Raw genomic sequence first — 22,044 nt, 5'->3', positions numbered from 1 at the left:
GGAGAGCCAATAGGGAGGCAGAACGTCACTGACGTTTTGAAAACACTTGGACCAATAGGATTAAAGAGTGGGCGGGACAAATGAAGATAAGATATAATAAGGTATTCCATGTTTTAAAGGGATTACCAGTAAACTATACAGCAAAGAGGCAAAACACAGTGGTGGAAAGTAACTAAGTACATTATTGCTCTTTTTAATTTCACTACATTTCTTTAACTCCTTTAGTTACTTTGTGCAGACTCAGATTAATTATATGAAATTCAATCAAGAAATATATTATGATCTATTATTATTGATTCAGATAAGATGAGACTTTATTGATCCAGGCCTTTTTCTCACAGCAGACATTTTGACTGTATGTTAAATACTGTTTCCAAACAAGATAACTAATGTAATCATCTCTATTTGGTTGCAACATGCTGTTGGTTCACACTTCTTTTTCCCTCGATATTAAACCTAAAAATACAACACATATGTGCAAATTATATCACTAACTATAGGTCAGTTTTGCAAAGAAAGTCGCTGCATCATTAATCACACTTTGTGACATAATGATAGCAAAATAGGTTATTGCCAAATCCAATAATTTAATAATTCTTTGTAAAGCTGTAAGACATCTGTACTTTACTTGTGTTGAGTATTGAGTAACAAATATATTATGATCTATTATTATTATAGATTCCAAACCTATACCAAACTTCATTACTGTTTTAAGTACCAACCAAAATGTACGGACAGTTGGCATCAAATGCTTGGTCAGATTCTTAATCTAGTTTACTTGTACTTTGATCAGATATATTTGATCTAGTAGTGTAGTGATACTCCACTACATTTGTTTAACTCCTTTAGTTACTTTGTGCAGATTTAGATTAATTATATGAAATTTAATCAACAAATATATTATGATCTATTATTATTATAGATTCAGATAAGATGAGACTTTATTGATCCAGGCCTTTTTCTCTCACAGCAGACATTTTGACTTGTCAAAGTAGGAAAAGCATAGGTGTTAAGATAAGATAAGATATTCCTTTATTAGTCCCGCAGTGGGGAAATGTGCAGTGTACAGCAGCAAAGGGGATAGAGCAAAAAACAAGAAGCATCAGCTAACACACTAAAACAGAGCTAAACGAAGTGTAACAAAATATGAACCATTTAAATAGAAGGAAGTATAAAAATAGGAGCAGTATATACAGTATTGATAATAAACAGACTATTAACAAAATTGCACAAGTGGAAAATGATATTGCACAGTGAGAATTACACCTGAGTAGTACTGATAGGCAGTTGGTGTAAAGTAAAGTGCAGTTCTTGTCAGTTTTTGGTGTGTATGTGGTCTACTGAGAGCAGTGTCGTATGCTCTCAAGGTTGAACACTAGATGGAGCTCTCGTAATATAGATTGAGGTCATCCTACAAGTAAATAGCCTGTTACAAACAAAAAATATATAAAAACTAAATACTATAATAATCACAAATAAATAGTTTGAGGTCTTGCATAATCTTTCAACAGAGGCTATTATTATTATTTAGCTGTTAGTGCACTATATTCATTTTTAACAGTCTCTTCTGCACTATATTCACTATTTTAATAGTCCTGTATCACAGCTGTTACCCTGCACTATATTCAGTTTTAACAGTTTTTCTTCATCTCCTTGTATTTTTATATCTGGTATATTTTTTTGTACTTTGTACTTTGCACTACTAACTTTTTTACTGCCTTTTTACTAACATGTTTTGCACTACGGAACCGTGATCCTGGAAACTTGAATTTTCCTCGGGATCAATAAAGTTACTATCTATCTATCTATCTATCTATCTATCTATCTATCTAGCTATAATCTATACTCACAACAATGTGCAAGGATGGTAATAACTCATCATGACAGACAGCAAGATGGCAGCAGAGATAGCAAATCATGTTCACATGTTTGATTATGAAGTTGGCCTTATAATTAGATATAAGTTGTTCTTTGCACGGCCACCAATTTTCTGCTTATCTGAAAGGGCTTTTATACAGTATAGTTTGTATCTTCCAAATTTGTAATGGCTTCTTCAATAAGCTTTTATATGAAGATTGGGATATTCTCCCTTATGTCTATCACTTAATGTGCTGTTTGGACTAAATAAAAGAGGCCTTTGGTCAGTAATATTAAAAGAGCAGCCCAGGGGGCAGTTGCAGCCTTTGAGGAGTCTTCTGTGGTTGTTAAAAATATTGATAATAAAACGGAGAGCCATTGCAGTCTCAGTTATTACAGAGAAGAGAGATTAACCTTGTACGAAACTTTTCCAAACAGCACACAAAATAATGTTTATCAATGGTTTGCTTTTGGGAAAAATCCAAAAACAACTTTTCAAAACACATTCATCATTTTGGTTTATTGATTCAAATTCAAACCTCTTTTAATTAGAGTATAATATAAATCAGATGATTAATTATGTGGCTAAAAGACCAAGATGTTATCAGTTAGGCTATCCTTCATTTTTTTTTTCATTTTGACACAGAGCAGTAGCCTTACAGCTGGTGAGGATTCACTGTTTTGCTCAAAGGAACTGCAGGCAGGTTGTTATAGTTGCAGGGGCTTGAATCAAGGCCATTCAGTAGTTGGACAGTCTACTTTCCCACTGTGTGCTGCAGGCTTCTGACCTTCCAGTTCAGCACTGACAGATTTTTTTGGGGCGGGCAGCCTTTCACATTGATTCTCTGACTACTAAGTTAATGTCTGTTGCAAGAGAAATCTTCTCAGAGTGTACACACACTGGCATCTAGAACAAAATGCCTGAAATTGTGAAACAACAGCTGAGTTGCCTAATTGTGAAATGTCTTTCTAACATTAATAGCCACCTCAGAGTGTGTCGGTAGCCGGCCCGTATTGAGCAGGTGTTGAGTCATGGATCCGCAGAGCCAGTATATTACCCAAAAGGAATGAGTTGTCTTCATGCATGCCTGAAAGCTCATGAAGGCTTTAATGTGTCACAAACTGCCAGGACACGTCTGCAGATTCGTTCTCAAGGCAGATATGATGTTGTTTCCCATGGACTTAGCAAACACATTTACTATGCACATTTACTATAAATATGTATCTTTATGGACAAATTTAACATAGCCTATCTATGTGTGCATATGTGCTTTTTCACCCTGCATGTACTCTTGTATGCACATGTGTATCTGTTTGTGCATGTAAATGTGAGTGAGTACGTGCATTTGCACATATTGTAAGTCTGACTGAAAGAGTGAGAGAGAGAGAGTAATGAAAGCGTGTCATGTCAGCAGGTTGAAGTCTCCGTCATGCTGTCAGACTGCAGAAAGAGTTCTTCATTCTTCACTCAACTCAGCTGGAAGTGACTCGATGCTCCAGGATTTTCCTGCTACAGCAGCCAACAGTTGTTTAATGATCATCATATCAAACTGTATATCCGGAATATGATGATTTACAGTACAAACACATATTTTGTTAACTGTTCCCTGCTCTATTAATTGGTCTTCTATTTAAATACTTCCCTGATATGATGAGATTTGAGATTTGTCTTTTCTTGCACATCATAGTGGAGGCCTTTATTGTTGTAGAGTTAGAGATTTAGAGCGAACAACACAACACAACACGTGTACCTCTAGAGCAGAATTCTTCTGCAATATGCAATTTTCCAAGTAACTCAAACTAACGGACCGTGGCAGGATTTTAAAGTCAACCATAATAGCCTCACATGTCAACACATTAGCAACGATCTAATAGAGTTTGGCAGTCAGAGGCGGCCGTTGCTTACCTCCAAAATCTAGTGGCTACAGCAGCTGTCAGGGCCTGAAAATGGTTGTTAGGACTGTGGACTAATATTATTACATCTGCTATCAAGTAGAGAAAAAAAAGGAATTTTAACATCAGGCGTTGGCTCGTATTAATCATGTGTTGTACAATTGTGGAGGTGCTGCAGATAATCCCACTGAACCTTTTGGTCACCAAGCCATAGTTAAAGGTCCAGCGTGTAGGATTCATGGGGATCTATTAACAGAAATGGAATAAAATATTCATAACTATATTTTCATTTGTGTATAATCACCTTAAACTGAGAATCATATTTTAGGTAGCTTAGAATGAGCCGTTTTTATCTACATAGAGAGCGTGTCCTCTTCACAGAATCTGCCATGTTTCTACAGTAGCCCAGAACGGACAAACCAAACACTGGCTGTAGAGAGAGCCTTTTGTGTTTATACGTTACCTGAAGGCCGCCATAGTTCTTCGACACGCTTGGAAAGGGAGGAGTGTAGGGAGGGGTTTTCAGTGGGCATGTCTGTAAAGGGGAGACTCGTGGTAACCCATTTTCATTCACATAACTTGAGGTCAGAGGTCAAGGGACCCCTTTGAAAATGGCCTTACCAGTTTTTCCTCGCCAAAATTCAACCTAACTTTGGAGCGTTATTTAGCCTCCTTCCCGACAAGCTAGCATGACTGAAAAAACTGAACCTGCCTGCTAGAGCGTCTGAAAGACAGTAAAGTCGGTTGAGATTGCCTGCGATCCCACAGGTCTCAGAGGGTTAAAAATAAGAAGAAACACATTTTTTGTATTGTTTTTTTTCATATATTGTTAAATAGGGGCTCAATATGACCAGGGATGTGATCTAAAAGGGTTAAAACACACTTTTCATTTCATCTCACCTTTAAATAAACCAGAGTCTTCAGTAAACAGCAACTAATCTTTAAATTAACAGTCCTATTCTTGTGCTCTTTGCTCTGGATTATGTTATGGGACTGAAATCTTATTTTGTTCCAAGTATGCGTGAGCACAGGTGTTTTCTTCTGATGTGACTTGCTTATCTTAATATAAACAATCTCTCCTACGGAAGTCTCAGTAATGGTTATGGTTACTGTTTAAAGTTTATGTAATATGGTAGGTAATCTGTGGGAATGCAGCAAATGACAAATTATTGAACATCTTTCTTGTAACCTGATAGCTGAGTATATTAGTATTGGACTGTGTGAATAAACTGTAAAATGTTAATGTGACCATTTAATATAAAATATGACATTTGCTGCAGGTCTGCCAGCATGAATGAATCATTGAAGCCACAACAGCTGCCTGATAATGACTTAAATGTTGACTGTTTTTCTCAAGAATGGAAACAAGTGATGGGAGCAGACGGAGCGTGACAACGAGCACAACACAGCGTAGGCTACGTGGTGGTGAATAGTTTTTGTTGGTGGCCCTGTTCAAAACAGAGTGCTTGATAGGAAGTCTGATATACCCTGAGCCTCTCTTGTTCATCTTGTGTGGTGACATTTTATTGGATAAGGACAGGGCTCTTTGGCGGCGAGAGAGAGAGAGATAGAGGGGGTGAGAGAAAGAAGAAAAGACAGAACCATGACAAGAGAGGAGAAAAAAAATCTTTAAGCACCTGTAGTAAAACACAATGCACGGTTTTGAAAACAGTCAAGGGAGGAATTTTTCTAAAATGGGCCAAGTCACGTCTTCAAGGCATCCGAGACAGCGAGATGAAAGCAGCAGGGAGCGGAGGAAATGGGGGTTGAGGAGGCGTCACCTGGAGAGCAGCCTGCTATTGACAGGATCCCAACCAGGCAAGACGCCCTGAAAACTGACTAAACATAGGTGCTGTGTTTGAGAGAAAGCGTAGGGGTTGTTGGGGGTGGCTGCAGTTGCAGACAGCTGTTTCGAACCAGATCATCAACCTGCTCTGAGCAACAACTTGGAGCAGCCAGATGCTGATGATATCCCAACAAAAGGTACAAGATGTTTACCTGGGAGTTTGCAAAGTATGTCATAATGGTGATAGATAGGCATTTGTCAGCAGTAAGAGGCTGACATTATATGCTCACAGTGATTCGATGCGTAGGAAAGGAGGTGGGCCCAGCGAGGCCCATTTCCTGTGACGCTCATGGTGGCGAAGGCTCATTTACGAGCAGGGAACCTGAATGATGTGTTTACTGCACTTCTAGATAGGTCGTTTTTGTTATGACTTGGCTGATAAGCATTTTCATGATAGGATGGATGTGGCGATAGCAAATGTTTACGGCTGTCTGGTGTCTATGAGGCTGTGATTCACCTAGACAACAATGGAAGTCAATACCAAAAATAGTGTGGGAGCTCACATCCAAAAAAATGTGGTATTTTTAAAGATAAGGCTGGTGTCATTTAGGATTAAATGTACACTATAGCATCTACTCATATACTGTTTATATATATATATACTAAAAAATGCTTTACCCAGCTCTAAAGAAACTCCTTTCCCAACTAAAAAACAGTAACCTGAATAAAAGCAATATAGATATGATGATGAAGTTCATCAGATGACAGGTATAGGAGGGATTGTTTCCATTCCTCCTGTAGGTGTCAGCTGATTGACTGGAAGCAGAGCTTGACGTAATGCAGCAGAGGAGCTTCTTGCTTAATATGACTGATCATCGGACTCTTGCAAAAGTTGTTTTTCCACACTATGCATGAATGAAGGCAGCAATAAAGGGCTTCTTGAGGAATAAATTCACCTTGAGCCCTGTGCTAACTGTGTGCAAATTCCAAAACGAAAAGTAGAAATGTAGGGTAAACGACCTTGACAACACAAACTTAAAGGGGATATATCATGCTCATTTTCAGGTTCATACTTGTATTGTGGATTTCTACTAGAATACGTTTACATGCTTTAATGTTCAAAAAACACATTATTTTTCTCATACTGTCTCTCTGAATACATCCGTATTCACCCTCTGTCTGAAACGCTCTGTTTTAGCGCCTGTCTTTTTCAGGCCCCCTCCCGAAAAAGGGTTGACAGTCACTCCAGAAACCCAAATGTATGTGCACAAGCACTGACTTTTTTCATGATATGTCCCCTTTAAAACATCCTTTACTAAAACCACTGGAGTAAAACAAAACAACATAAATAAAAACCCAACCGCTGCATTTCAAACGTTCCCTTGGCAGCTGCACAACGTGTACTTTCTCCTGTACTCTCATTCTAATTTGAGCTGGCATCAGTTTTCAAACCTTTATTTATCCAGGGAGGGTTTCGCTGAGCACGCTTGCTGTTTTTTCGGCAACGCCCTCCTTCACACTCACACCTGGGAGCTGTAGTCATCAGTTTTTATGGATAAAAAAAGGTATTGCGCTGTCCTTCTGATACAATTCGACGGTATCTTACCTTTGGGTGGTTTGAAACTTTAATGTGTAATCATAGCTAAATCCCACGAGGCTAACTAGCTCGCTAAAATCATAAAGTATTATTGCACGGTTTTCATAATGGTGACAAACAACAAACGGGCAGTGAGTGAAAGAACCCAGCGAGACAAAGAGAGGCGAGAAAAACAGAGAGGTTTGTCATCTTTTCAAAAAGTCACAATATCATTTAATATAAAACACCTTTAAATTGAACATAGTGAGGAGTTCGTCATCAGGAGTTCCGCCAATCCACTACCACTTGAACAGTCCACCTCGACGGCGGCTGACTTCAATGGTACTTCCGAGTGCACACAGAAAAGGGTTGAAACATGCATTTACTACATTGTACAAAGTCAAAAGCGAAAAACAGGAGGTCTTTTTTTGCCGTTATTGGCAGAGAGTCTCTGCCGCCTCGTGAGGGATCCAGAGGCAAAAGGGGGGACAGTCTTGATAGTTGGGCATGTACAGAGGTGTCCATTTGTTTTCCTGGCACTTATGGATAAAGTGCCCTCCTCTCTTTTAGATCAGCTGAAGGGAAAGCGGAAACTTGGTGTAAGGCAGGAAAATGACTCAACATACTTTAGATATTTCAGATAACAGTTGCTTAATTTTGACAAACAGCAGTGTCAGTGCGGCTCCTGTGCTGTACAGTGTTCTGCAGGTCTTGGCAGTAACAGATAGCTGTCTCTTTCTCTACACACGCTCCCCCACCATGTTGCTGGTAACGATCAATGAGTGAGGAAGCACAATGTCCATTCTTTTTTTCAAAGCAAGCATCATTCTCCCGTATCTATGACAATCTGGTGCTGCGTTTTTGAACGTCAGACATGTCAGAAATAGTCTGAGATTCCTCCCTTCTGTCCATTCACACTGACGACACTTTGATAAACACATTCTCAGCTCCGTCCCTCCCTCCCTCGCCCACACACACACACACACATGCTCACACTACAGATGCCACGGAGGTGACGGAGGTCACCTTATTGTCGTCTGCCCAGGGCTGCAAGTTCTGCAGGGCGTAGAGGGAGGAGTTGTGCAGGCAGAGCGGGTCCGGCTGCAGAGGCTGGCTCAACGTCTTCTGGAAAGCTTCCTGCTGAAGCTGCAGCATCAGCCGGTTGGCTTGCTGCCTCTCGGCCTCTCTCTCCTCTGCAGTCTGTCTCCTGGGTGAACGGGGGAGACACAAGGGGGAACACAGGAAGATATAAGAGCCTATAGTGTTTATTTTTATGGGGCATGTTCACAAGATTTATTAATGCTGCATATACCACAGCATTGTTCACAATGTTTGTCCCACTTCTTCATAAAGAAGAAATAGAACTTTCTTTTTTCAAACAGACAGGATATAGTTTATATTTAAGCAGTGGTTCACAACCTGGGGGTCAGGACCCCACAGGGGGTCGCAACTTAAAGGGGACATATTATGCTCATTTCCAGGTTCATACTTGTATTTTGGGTTTCTACTAGAGCATGTTTACATGCTTTAAAAACCACATTATTTTCCTCATACTGTCTGTCTGAATATACCTGTATTCACCCTATGTCTGAAACACTCCGTTTTAGCTCCTGTCTCTTTAAGACCCCCCCCTGTAAAAGCCCAGTCTGCTCTGATTGGCTTTTGAGAAAAATATGGAGCACCTTTGCAAAGGTAGTTCTCAAGCTGTGGGCGGTATATTCTAATGGGCCTGCATGTGACATAGGAAGGGGAAACAAATCTGAATGGCTTGTTGAATCACATGTTTTCGGATCTAGACAGCCCACAAAAAACTGACTGGGTTGTCTTATTTCACAGTTTGTGGGTTGGTAGGCACTCCAGATACCCAAATGTATGAGCACAAGCATTGAAAGAGTGAGTTTTTCATTATGTCCCCTTTAAATCTGAGTGGTTGTGTGATGATAAATGTTTTATTTTTTTTTCTGTTTTTCTGGATCATTTTACCTCTTCAAACCTAACAAAATTGTTCATACAACAATGAAAAAAAACTGTTTTAATTGGTCACAAGCAGTAACTTTATGCAACCAAACATTGCTTCAGTTTTTAGTAGTGGAAACCACTGCATTAAAGAATGCTGTGCTGTCACTCCTCTTAAAAATTAAATACTAAATATATGATTGTCAGCAAAATAATAACGGTTGCAAATGGCTGAAAATTAAAAAGTTAAAGAAAAATTAAGAATACCAGTCTGAAACAGGATTTTCTGTACCATTTCTGATACTTTAGGGTATACATTTTTTTCATTGGCGGCTGGTTGTGGCTACATGTCAAAGCAATAAAGAAAATAAAGCAGCACAGTTATCAAAATTTGCAAACGAAACCTGTTCATTAATATAATTAGCCACTTTTACAGTACGTTCATTCAACACCTGTGCCAGTTACTTCAGCTTCAGGCTACACGACAGCTGATCAGGATGAGTGACAGGTGCTGGTGAGGGGACGTGACTAACGGAGGGGGAGGAGGTGCAGCACACATCCTGCCTCGAGGTGAAACGGTGCTTATGTTTTTTTTCTTTTCTTCTTTTTAGATAAGCATATGTTAACAGTAACATGCACCCTGTACTGTACATTGCGTGCAGGTGCAGATATTAAACATTTGCTGTGAAACACACATAGAAACAGTATGTTTAAAATGAGACGTGATTTTAATGGAAACATTGCCGTGTTTATGTTGGAAAGTATCCAGAAAGAAGCATTCACACCAGGTGAACTTTTAGTGAATAGCATACTTTGAGTCTGCAGGATTATATGTATAAATAAAGACGTGAGCTGAGGAGATAAATGCAACAAAGGAGTTAATTAAGAATTTGTGAATCCTTAAGAAGTTCCAAATTGAGCTCCCATTGTGATTCAGAGTAGCCGAAGTTCATTTTATATTCAAATCAATTCTCCTGACAGATGTTTGCATGGTTATTAGAACATTTTCTCATCTGTATGTGTGCCAATTTTAGCCAAGAAATGTTCTGAACGGTCCACAACAGCAACGCAGATTATGGCACAATAAAGCAATTTACAGGCTCTTTTGAAATTATGGTGGTGTTACTATTAATACAAACCATAATAAACAAATGATTGGCGTCAAAATAAACTACAAAAACACAAATGGCAGGTAGAAATCACAGCCTCTAAAACACTCTTTCATGCACACCGACCTCCATCCATTAGCCACACATTATTGTTAACAGCATTATCATAATGTGATTCCCTGGCTGTTGATTTGATCATCCTCTTGTTACTAGCGTAGTCGTCACGCAAAGACATCCCTCACGCTCATCCTATCAGGTGCACACTACAGGGAAATGGCACATAAATCTCAGCAAAACTGGGAAATCAGAAAAAGCAGTTAAGCCAATTCCCTTGTTGCTTGTGACATGCCAGTTAGTCTTGGATTTAGTTTTTTTTTTGAAGGAAATTCCTTTTTATTACATCTTTTTAGCGAGAAAAATACGTCTTGTTTTTTTCACTGCTATTGTTGGAAATTCTCAAATTACTTTATTAAAGGGGATCATCAAACTAAATTTCAATATTATGTGTTTTTTTGAGACAAAGAAGACAATAAACTAACTAATAAATGTTAACCAGAGAAAATAACAGAAGTTTTTAAGTGTTTTCTATGTGTATTAAATTCAAAACTCATTATAAAAAGCTTTAGGATCATTTAAACATTAAAACCCTAAAAGGTAATTTAGCTGTTTGTAATACGCTTATGAAATATGTGTCCTGTCCCTTTAACTAAGGGCAGGGCTTCATAATTTGATTTCATACTCATTTACCTCCAAATGGCTATAAACAACAGTTAGAATGAAGTGAGGGAGTGTGTGTGTGTGTGTGTGTGTGTGTGTGTGTGTGTGTGTTTTCTGTCTATGGACTTGGCAGTCAATTCCTCCTGTGAGTGTTTCAGTATTGCTTTGGACAGCAGGTTTCTAAAAGGCCTTTCAGGAGGCTCAGGAGTAATTGTGCTTGGTCAAGTGAACTGGCCTCGACTGGCAGCTAAGCTAAGCAAAATAGGTGTTGTGTTGTACGACGCCTCGGATGCTTCAGCTGCGGGCCATTTTACTCGTGTTTGAAGTAAAACACCAGTAAGCATTTTGGGCCCAAGAGCAAAACACACACACACATTCAGAGTCGATTTATGGCACCGAGAAAAGATTGGACGGAAGGAGTGGAGTGAACATCCTGCCCTCAATAAAGACAAACGGCTTCCGAAAAATCCACCACGGCCTCTTTGTTTTTCTTAAGTAGATCATGTGGGAGAGAAGATTATGAGCATGTGGAAGAGAGAATTATGATGCTTTCGCTTCACTACTCCTTCTTTCACGCCAGTAAAGGAGATTGAACTGCGCCAGATTAAGTGAAGGAGCTACCCTTACCGCCATTTTGTCCGTCTGTTCTGAAACCAGGTCTTGACTTGTGCGTCTGTCATCTTCAGGGCCTTGGCCAAGGTTGCACGCTCAGCCGACGCCAGGTACTTCTGACGATGAAAACGTTTCTCCAGCTCGCAGATCTGCACCCGGCTGAAGGAGGTGCGAGGCTTTTTCCTCTTGGGTGGCGTCCGGTTCTGGTAAGGGTGGCCGATACGACGGGTCACGGAGAAGGGTGAGAGGGCTGCTGAAAAAAAACACAAAAAAGATGATCAACTTGACTTTTTGTTTGATAATTCTTAAGTAATTGGAGAATTTGAAAAATCATGCAAGTCATTCTTTTTAAAAAAAGTCCATGTTAGCATTATTGCAATGAGGTTATTTCAAGAGTCCAAGATTAATATCTGTTAGTGTAAGGAGTTATTTCCATTTCTAAACTGGAATGATCTGTGCTTCTGAAATATAAACTTATTTCCCTTGAGGTTTTGTTTGTCTACGCTCATGTTATAAACACAATTTTGTTTTCCAGTCCTTGGTTAGATACAATTATTGTCCATTTTGTCTTAAAGCCAGTGTTGTTTGGGGAGTCTAAGAGAAGGCCCAGAAGCTGCCAATTGAAGAAGATGAATGTAATTACAACTAATATTCCCCTGCCAGATTTTGAAAAATAAACAGCACGCTGTTTGTACAGAAAGGACGTCCAAGGAAAAAATCATAGAGAGATGTTTAGAAAGCTGAGATATGCAGCATCACTTCCAAAAACAATTCAAGAGAAGATATATCGCTTGCCGCTGGCAATTCAACAATGGCAAAAAGATCAAGATTTAAACGTCTGCTTTTGCAATATTTTTGACATTTTCACAAACAAAAACAAAAAACCTTTTAACATCTATGAGGGATGCACTAAACAATCAGCTGTGACACAGATAGGTGAGGTAAGGAAGATGGTTGTTGGGGGGGAGGGGGTGACTCACCTGGGCAAGCCCCCTTTGGAAAAGGATAGTCTGCTAGAAGGCCACTGCCGTCTCGCAGGTGAGCGAGCTCGGGGTAATAACATTTGGCTAATGTCTCCACAGTGCTCCAGACTGGGACCCTGCCGATGTCTCCCTTGGGGAGAGGACAGAGGGTGGGCCCCGGCCCCCCTGTGCCCTCTCCGGCTCGGCTCTCCTCTGCCTGCTCCCCTAAAGAAAAGGGAGACACAGTAAGGTCCCACATCTGGAGCACAGCAGCAGCAGCAGCCGCTGTGCGGGCGCCAATGCATTGCAGCTAATCACATGAAGGAAGGCTGAATGATGGACAGAGTCCACTTTAATGACATTTACTGCTCGTCTCTGATGTTAACATTTGGAAAGGTTTTACTCCAAAATTACATAGAGAAATAAGTGACAACTAGCAGAGTTATAAAGATAAATCAAGCACATACTAGACAGCCAATCAGAATCAAGGTCATCCATTGACAATGTGATGAAGGTCATAATATGATTTAATAACTATAATGATGTTAACCTACTTAAAACAATGCCACTGGCAATCTATCACAGTCCTTCAATCAAGCACACTACAATTATTGGAGAGTAACATTTTTGTAATTTTGTAAGCATTTTTGCCATCAAACCAATCAGATTAATTTTTTTTTTCAGTTTTTGCACAAAACGTCTTCCATAGACACATTAAGCATTGGTTATTAAAACTTCTAACAACAATATTACAGGATTGATCATGCAAAATTACACATTTCTACATATAGTCTTTGTTTCAGAATATCTATAATTTATAGATAATGAATTTAATTGAATTGAATTCATTGTTTTAAATAAAATATGCATGTATTGAATGGACTGTTTAGTGTCTTCTCAACATGCTTTGTCATTGTGTGTCTTCAGAAAAAATATGAATAGCACCCTGCACACTGTATTGTGTTTTTCCTTCTATCTGTGCTTCACTGCCTCACTTTCACTGTATCTGGGTATTAATAACAACTAATCTCCTGCATCATAAAATATCTATGAATCCTGTCTATTTTGTCAGCCGAGGGGTAAACAGAAGATCAATAAATGTAATGAGATCGTTTTTGGCCATAGATCCACTCCCCATGCAGCCACATTCTCATTTTGAGGCAAAATGGAAATCAACGACAGAAAAACAAGAATTAAAAAAAGAATCTCTTCCTCTCTCTTTCTCTGTGTCTCTCTATGTCCTATTCCTCACCAGCAAGCTGTTTCTCCTCCTGTTTTACAGGATGTTTATTTGTTTTTGTTTTGTCACAAAAGCTCACCCAGAAGCCAAAATGAATATGAAAACATCTGCATAGGTGTCCCCCGAGGGGCCACGTCTACTGCTATTCTCAGAGTTTCATGCGACCTGAAAAATTCATTTGCCTGCAACAGACGATGACAATTTGAATGGAAAATGGAACATGAAGCTATTTATGCAGTCGTTTCCAGGGAGCCTCCACGACGTCCCCTGATGGTGCTGAACACGAGTGGCAAATTGAGGCGAGCAAATGATTTGTAAAATAAAGATTAACAGCTGCAATGTGCTGCTGCTACACTGGGTCACATGAAGTCACTATTACCTGAGTGTAAATGAGCAATGCAAATTTAGTGCCTGAAATGAAAAACTCACTACCTTTTTTATTGTGTTTTTGATCTTGGATTTATAGTGTCTTCTTTTTTTCTTCCTCTCATTATTATTTTTAATCTCCTATGGTAATATTCCCCATAATAATATTATTATCAGGTTTCACATTATGTGTCGCTCCGGTGCTCAATAATAGTAAAAATGGTAATGCTATCCCTCTAATATTCCTTTCGGGACTCAGACAAGCATCTGTGGTATTTAATCATGACTTTATGGTGACAAAATCCCCTGGATGTACCATGCTATTTCTATATGGTGCTCACTGTGGCCCTTAATAGTGACTTTATAGTGACTTTATTGCACTTCATGGTATGTTTTTTAAATCTCATATGATTCCTCTTATTCCTAAGGTGACTTTTCTTATGATGTTCCTATATATTGTAATTAGTCCTCTTTTGGTTGGCGTCTTGTTGCCCCAAACTATGTGTAGCCCTTAAAGGGTCACATGCTGTGAGTGAACAGGCCTGTTGTTGCTCCCAGCGGCAGGTCTGGCTAAATGATACTGCATTAGATGGCTATTTCAGGCCATCTGTGGGCTAACTAATGGACCAGGCACATACAAGCACGTTCAGAGGCAACCCAAGTGGAACTTAACATGCAGCAGGAGCCTCATGGAAGCTGCAGGAAAAGCTTGTGCCTCACAGCGTGCAAAATGCTGAGAAATATATGATACAGTGATGCTATGGATACTGCATTTGTCAGGTCTAATGTTTTGACTGAGAGTGTGAGGTTATAAGACCTTTCAGGAATCAGATATGCCTTCAGATTCATCCATTACTATTATTATTATTATTAGGACTGCAAGCTATTTGTGCTGTAATGTTTGAGCTTGTGAGGTCGTATAAACACAAAATCTGGATCATCAAATTAAAAGACTCAACTGCATCAGGTCTAATGATATTACATGAATGGAAATAACCCATAATATTTTTGAATTATTGTATTTTTAGCACTCAAATGTGTTCACTGTGCCTTTATGTTTCAGCCAATTTTATATTAAGTGTTAAATAGTGAGTTTAAATGACCTTTCACTACAGTAATATTCTAGGTAAAGGTTAAGATATAAGCCTATATTTAAAACAATTAATTTCATTAAATAAAAATAAAAATAAAAACATTTTTTTTAAATAAGTTTATCAAAATGAGACAAATGTCAGAATCACACACAGAAAAAAAATCTACTTATAAATATTAAATATAGCTTATTGTAGCTCACGGATCAAACCTGTCATTTCCTATGATGTAATATTGCTGTAGAAATTCAAAATCCCACGAGATAAAACGTGATTGTGGTGAAAAATGGAACGTTTTTTTTGTATGCTCTAAAACCCCAAAGTTAGGATTTTAATTAGAAGAAGAATTATCCATGCAGTAACATTATCTGGAACAGCCTGGAAAACAATTAAACTGTTAATTCAGCGTTTGTGTGGAGAAGATGGGAATTTCTTGATTCAGATTCAGACCATTTACTATTATTATTATTCTTATTATTAAAAAGAGAGAACAATTTGTTCCTATATAAAAAAAAAAAATGAAAAAGAAAGAAAAAGAAAAATGAAAAACGATCTGACTTTTTCTCCCTCTCTCTCAAATGAAAAATGAAATGGGTGAGAATACTAAATCTGCTGCCTGGGATAATACAATTTAGCATAAGCATATCAAAAAATAAAATGCTACCATGGAGGATATGTTTCCCATAATAAAACCACCTATACTTAATAACACTTCTCGGTGACAGCGCCTCCCTTCCCCACTGCGGATATTACCTCTGTAGCAATCTAATAAATATATCCGTGAAGGATTCTAAAGGGGATATTGAAATATAACATGAACATATATTGCTATTTATTACACTATACGGGACAAAAGGCAGGGACACTGTCTTCTGTCACACCGACAACCAAACCAGGGCAGCAAACACGACGACAGACAGGAAGGGAAATAAAACATCATATTTTTATGCTCTGCTGCCATTAACACCACAAAGAGATTTATTAGAGAGAGAGAAAGGTTTAATTGTGTTTTTATTATCGGTGCTATACGGCCTATAGAGCCACATGTGCTTTATTGTGACTCTTATTGTCAAGAACGGTTTTGTATCATCATTACTATTATTATTATTATTATTATTATTATTATTATTATTATTATTATTATTATTATTATTATTATTACAGTGCTAGATTGTTTTTGTTTTTATTGGATTAGTGTTTGGCCATCGTATATTTACTCATTTTTTATGAATTTAAACTCTCCATGACTATGATTTTACATATATATATATATTGTGCATTTTTTAACATTTGTTTCAATTCATTACAATTATTATTTAATAAATAATAATTATTATAGCCTATTTAGCTATTTATTTATAGTTTTAGTTTTGTGTTTTTTTTGTTTTACAACTTTAAAACAAAAACGTTTTATGTTTTTTTTATGTCATCAAAATCGAGTGTTGAGCAGGTTTAAAATAAATGAAATTAAACGTTAAATCAAGTAAAATCAATTCACAATTTTTAAGCAGAATGGCACAGAGAAATAACGCTGCTGTTGCCAAAATACTACAGAACTATACTACTACTATTGCTGCTGCTGCTATTACTATTAACCTAATAATAATAATAATAAAAAAAATTGCGTTGAAATTTAGGATAGAATAATACAAGAAATAATGCAAATGAAATAAATTGCGCATATGAATAAATACAGAGAGGAGTTAGTGATCGACATTAAGCCACTGGTGAATAAACAAGTCTTATTTTTAAAGATGGATTAAATGATGCATCTAACAGCCCCAGAGTTTATAATCCTTTGCAATGATTTATAACGTGAATTTAGGCCACCAGAGTGAAAAACGAGAGAAGTCTATTGTGCAATTTAACTGGTTTCGTTTACATCCCTGCAAAAAAAAAAGCCTCCCATGTGCTGGCAGAGCTGGAAGCCTTTGGCTAAATGTTTTAGCTGTTTAAAGCTGCACAGGGTCGGGCTTCTCCTCCAGTTTCAGCTCGAAAAAAACAAGAACCAGAGAGAGAGAGAGATTTAAAATGGTGCTCTGCCCATCAGGATAGATGATAGTCCATTTGATTTACAGCCTTTTATAGCAAACAGAGCAGGCTAAATCTGGATCTCTCTGTGTGTGTGTGTGTGCGTGTGTGTGTGTGTGTGTGTGTGTGTGTGTGTGTGTGTGTGTGTGTGTGTGTGTGTGTGTGTGTAGCTGCTGCTGATCAATACAGTGGAAAGATATAAGCTGCTGAAATAATTACAGCGACACAAAGCTGAGAGAAATTAAACGAGAGGCCCTCGGTGACTATGAGTAGAATTGATAAGCCTATTTACACTGTATCTTTTTGCAGTTGACATATCGTCCCCCAGTATTTAATAATTAATCAGGTAGAAAGAACTGAATAGTGAATATTTAATGCGAGGAGAGGAGGAGAGGAGGAGGGGTGCTCTTTATTTTCATCTTCATAAGGATGAGGTCATGAGAAACACACCAGTGGCACCATGCACCTCCTCTCAAATTAATAAAGAGAATAAAATAAAATAAAATAAAGAGATAATAATATAAAGTCTAATAGAAGACATAATCCTTCTCCTCAAGAACTCAATAAATATTATTTAAAATTACTCGTATTTTATGCTTTTGTTATACAATTTAAATGTATTACTTATACAAAGACAAAAGGATAGCTAATTTAACATTTGGCAAAGGAAATCTACAGGAAACACTGCCACATTATTAGTTCTGTTGAAGTAAATTAAAAATTGAAGCTATAGATCCACCAAGAAAATTGAGTGATTATTAGTTTGTACATGTAAAATGCAAAAGCATGTGAATAAAATTGACAGAGTGTATAAAAATGCTGTAAGTGTATGATTGTATTTGAAGCTAAAACAAAACATGTGAGCAAATACTTTTATAACAATTAAATGTAACGCAGATTATTTGCGCTAGTCAACGAGAATGGCTTGTGAAAAAACAAAATAATGCATCCTAGTTTCTTAATTTATGTCTATTTTAAAGAAGTAATTTGTCATGTTTTTTGTCTTTATTATCTTTTATTTCAAAAAAAGAGGAAAATAAATTTGAATGGGCATTAAGTAAAACATAAACTCTACATGAAATAAAGTCTACAATGAGCTGTATTATTGTATATTATTGTGTAATTGTATTGTATATATATATGTATTAATTGCAGCAGGGCAAAAGAAAAGCAACAGAACCACATGGTGTTTAAGAGTTTACTATATGTGGATTATGCAGATTATTTTTTGAGAGAAACATATAATTGAGGCATTGCATTTAGGTAATATTCATCTCTAAACTGGAAGAGAAATGCTACATTAATATGGCTAATATTGTGAATATATAATAATAATAATAATAATAATAATAATAATAATAATAATAATAATAATAATAACAACAGATCTAACCTGTTATTACCCACTGTTACATGGATTGTAACCTGCCATATGTTATTACTATTATGACTCATCTTCCTGTTTCTCAATTGGCTCGAAAAAAAAAAAATCATTCATCCTCATGAAAAGACTGAGAACGTCGTTATCCGTCATCCGCAGTAAATGGAGAGTGATGGTCCAATACTGATTCATCAGCATGTCCATGTCAATTTCTCCTCTCGTTTATCAGACTGCCCCTTCCAGCATAATAAAACTGACTGTATGTGTGTGTGTGCATATATATACGATTCGTTATAGATTATTACAACCTAAAGATGAAATCAGCTCCTCTCTGCTGAGCTATTATAGGCCCAGTTCATCCTGCACACACCTCATCGTTAAGGCCTACATTTAACAGAAATGTCAGAAAAAATCCCACCTGTAAGGCCACGAGGAGAATATACAATACTACAAGTGAGGCTTGTACATTGTACATGATTGTAAAATCAGTGAATTAGCTTTATTGTTCTTCACTCACATGTTGTTATGGTTTGCATTCTGTGCTTGTAGCCAGCTAAAGACAGACATTTTGGGGAAAGTGTCAACAAGTCTATTAAAGCCTTTTTCCTAACAAGTGCCTTTAATTGTATTTAGTGTGACTATTCCTATGTCTGTAACCTAGTAAGTCTATTCATCTAGGCAAAAATAATGTTTATTAAAATGTATGTAAAAAAAATACAACCTAAATAGTGCATTAAAACAAATCAGTAAGATAATGTAAAAGAAAGGTGAAAAACAGCTATATAATGAATAATACTGTGAAAATTAATAAAGTTCAAACTGTATTTTTCATTAACAGTACAAAGCTGTAAATTTCAGCGACAGTATAATAATGTTAATTTTACAGTAACATAAAGGCAACCCTGCTGCCAGCTCTTTACTGTTATTTTACTGGTAAATTCTTAACAGTGTAGTCTTTGGGCTCATTTATTATGGAGTGGAATTCAGGTGAAGGTGCATGAAGGTAAATGATATAAACCTATCTGCCTTTATTCTCAGGTATTGTGTTATTTATTGTTGTATTTATCAACTGCACTATTTATAGATTTTAAGGGCTGAGAGAGAGCCAGGGTAAAATGCATTTCATTGCATTTCACTGTACACTGTACTTTTAAATGCTTATGACTAATAACCTTGAAATTTTAAACTAATGGGAAACACACACATCAAGTGTTGCAGGATAACGAGGAAAACTCTTTTACCTACAATACTATATAGTCTTTGGGCTCATTTATTATGGAGTGGAATGCAGGTGAAGGTGCATGAAGATAAATCATATTTTTTAATTCCAGATGGATTTGCATGAAGGTAAATGATATTATCCTATCTGTTTTAATGGGAAACACACACATCAGACTACAGGTGTTGCAGGATAACGATAGGAAAAACTCTTTTACCTGTTAGTCTGTCCTTGGCAAACCTCCTACTGCTCTCCATCCACGGGAAGGTGAAGTTTGCCGCATTCCCCATTCCCATCCCCATCCCCATCCCGGGCACCGAGGCGATGCCAGGACCCAGGCACGCCGGATGCGCGGAAGGTGGCGGATGCGGCGCGGCAGCGGCGGGAGGCGGCGGAGGCGGCATGGGTCTGTGCGCCGGCACCCGGATCACCCCACCGGCTCCACCACCACCGCCACCGGACGAGTTCACGTTAACGTTCATGTTCATACTGACGTTCATGTTCATGTTGACGTTGTAGGAGCCGGCCAGACCCGCCGCCGCCGCCGCCATGGAGCATGCCGGGTTGTTGTAGACGCTGTTGTAGCCGCCGTTGCTGCTGTACACGTTTGGTGCCATCAGCGCGTAATCCGGGTCGCCGGTTGTCCGGTTGGGCAGCATGCAGGATCCACTGGACTGGTCCGAGCTGTTGAGGATCTGGTCTATCCCGAAGCTGATGGGCTCATGCTGCTGCTGCTGGTGCGTCTGGTTCACCTCCTCGATGCCGGTGTGCTCCATAGTTTCTTATTTGATGTTATTTGTCAGTATATTTTTTATTATGGCAGTTCACGCCTTGGGAGATGAAATGTTTGTATGTGTGCTGCAGTATCGAGTTGTTTGTGATTTTAAAGCATCGACACAGGCCTGTTCTACTCCCAGGAAAAAAACAATAACGTGTCCAGCAGCGCTTTCCAAAACCTTGCCATTATTATTTGTGTCCAGCATTCCCTATAATAAAAAATGCCTATCCAATCGGGCTAAGGAAGAGCGTATCCATCTTTAACAGCGCGTTTCTTTCCCAGTGAACTACACACAAACAGCCTATAACATCAAGAAAAACAAACAAAAGATGCCGAATGGTTATCCTGAGTACTTACAGGCAAAGAAATCCGTGCTTTTTTTGTTCTCTGGAGAGGCTTTAGATGCGCTTTGTTCGCCTATACTCTGGAAGAGAAGATCCATACGCAGAGTGCATGGTAGTATACCATCAAAATAAAGCCACAGACAAAACAAAACAAACCCAAAAAGACGCGCAAGAGAAGCGCTGACCTGGATATTAATTGGAGGTGAGAGCGAAAGATGGCTCTGTTTGTGCTTGAATGGTGAAGTTGCGTTTCAGCAGGTGAGACAAACCCTCTGCGTAAAAGCTGCCATTCGGTCATCCAGCCAAACCTCGCCTCTCTCTCTCTCTCCCTCTCTCTCTCTCTCTCTCTCTACCTCCCACCCTTCCTCCCTACAGTTGTTTTGCTCGGATGTCTTAAAGAAGCCGCAGCTTTCAATATTTCCTGCAGCTTTTCTGCTATTAAATGGGAGGCTGTGTGCCTTTTAGTGAAGTGAAGTGAAGGGGTCAAGTGGTTTCTGAACAGTTTCGCGTCCACATGTTAAAAAAAAATACTGAATATGGTCATTTGTTATGTAGTTTGGTCTTATGTTTAATATATTATTTTTCTTTTCTTTTTTATTTATACTTTTTCTTTTTTCAAGGCTGTTTTCATATATGCAATCCACTGTTTGTAATTACAAGTCTATAATAAACCAACTTTTAAGTAGATGAGCTTTACAGACAAACCCATCAAGTACACTAGAGAGAAATTAACCTCAACATTCAAAACCAAAACAAAACCAGGAAAATAAATAACAATAATAATAATGACAAAAAGAAAGAGTAGAGTTAAATATTTATATTTTTACATTTTACATATTTTACATTTAACAAGAACTATTTCTATCCTCGTGTCGGAAAAGATATATTTTAACATTTTTTTAATTTTTTTTATTATGAATTGTTGAATGTCATTTATTGACAACTGTGTCACTATAAATCTTCAGTTCATTTTGATATTTTTGTGTCCATCTTTTCTCTGAGACTCTTCATATTACTCTTTTGTGATATTAGATTAAAAAAATGTCTTACAATAAATGCAACCCCAAAGTGATGCAATGGGCCATATAGCCTTTACATTTAGGCCTCTTGGGAATATTTCATGATA

At 38.0% G+C, this 22,044-nt stretch overlaps 1 protein-coding gene across 4 annotated transcripts; it reads right to left on the bottom strand.

Moving 5' to 3' along the window:
• Positions 1 to 7,314: 7,314 nt before the first annotated feature.
• tlx2 (T cell leukemia homeobox 2) lies at positions 7,315 to 21,224 on the bottom strand. 4 transcript variants are annotated; one of them, XM_074647665.1, is made up of 5 exons: positions 20,014 to 21,224; positions 12,487 to 12,693; positions 11,522 to 11,756; positions 8,139 to 8,319; positions 7,315 to 7,687 (listed from the first exon to the last, which is right to left on the bottom strand). In XM_074647665.1, exons 1-5 carry the CDS (start codon positions 20,570 to 20,572, stop codon positions 7,679 to 7,681), a joined length of 1,191 nt encoding a protein of 396 aa, XP_074503766.1. In that variant the 5' UTR covers positions 20,573 to 21,224; the 3' UTR covers positions 7,315 to 7,678. The 4 variants fall into 4 exon arrangements, with proteins under 4 accessions (XP_074503766.1, XP_074503765.1, XP_074503764.1 ...); XM_074647664.1 differs by having other exon boundaries at positions 11,522 to 11,759; positions 20,014 to 21,223; XM_074647663.1 differs by lacking the exon at positions 7,315 to 7,687 and having other exon boundaries at positions 8,103 to 8,319; positions 11,522 to 11,759.
• Between the last annotated feature and the right edge of the window lie 820 nt (positions 21,225 to 22,044).

Source organism: Sebastes fasciatus, chromosome 10, assembly GCF_043250625.1.
Source record: "Sebastes fasciatus isolate fSebFas1 chromosome 10, fSebFas1.pri, whole genome shotgun sequence".
Taxonomy (NCBI): domain Eukaryota; kingdom Metazoa; phylum Chordata; class Actinopteri; order Perciformes; family Sebastidae; genus Sebastes; species Sebastes fasciatus.
Note: the sequence above shows the minus strand (reverse complement) of the source record. Positions and strands in the feature narration are given on the sequence as shown.

Coding starts and splice junctions, on each gene's coding strand:
- tlx2 (XM_074647663.1), bottom strand. CDS start 20,572: ATGGAGCACACCGGCATCGAGGAGGTGAACCAGACGCACCAGCAGCAG. Junction 12,694..20,013: donor TGCCAAGGACAGACTAACAG/GTAAAAGAGTTT, acceptor CCTTTTCTTTAG/GGGAGCAGGCAGAGGAGAGC. Junction 8,320..11,521: donor AACAGACGGACAAAATGGCG/GTAAGGGTAGCT, acceptor CCGTTCACCCAG/GAGACAGACTGCAGAGGAGA.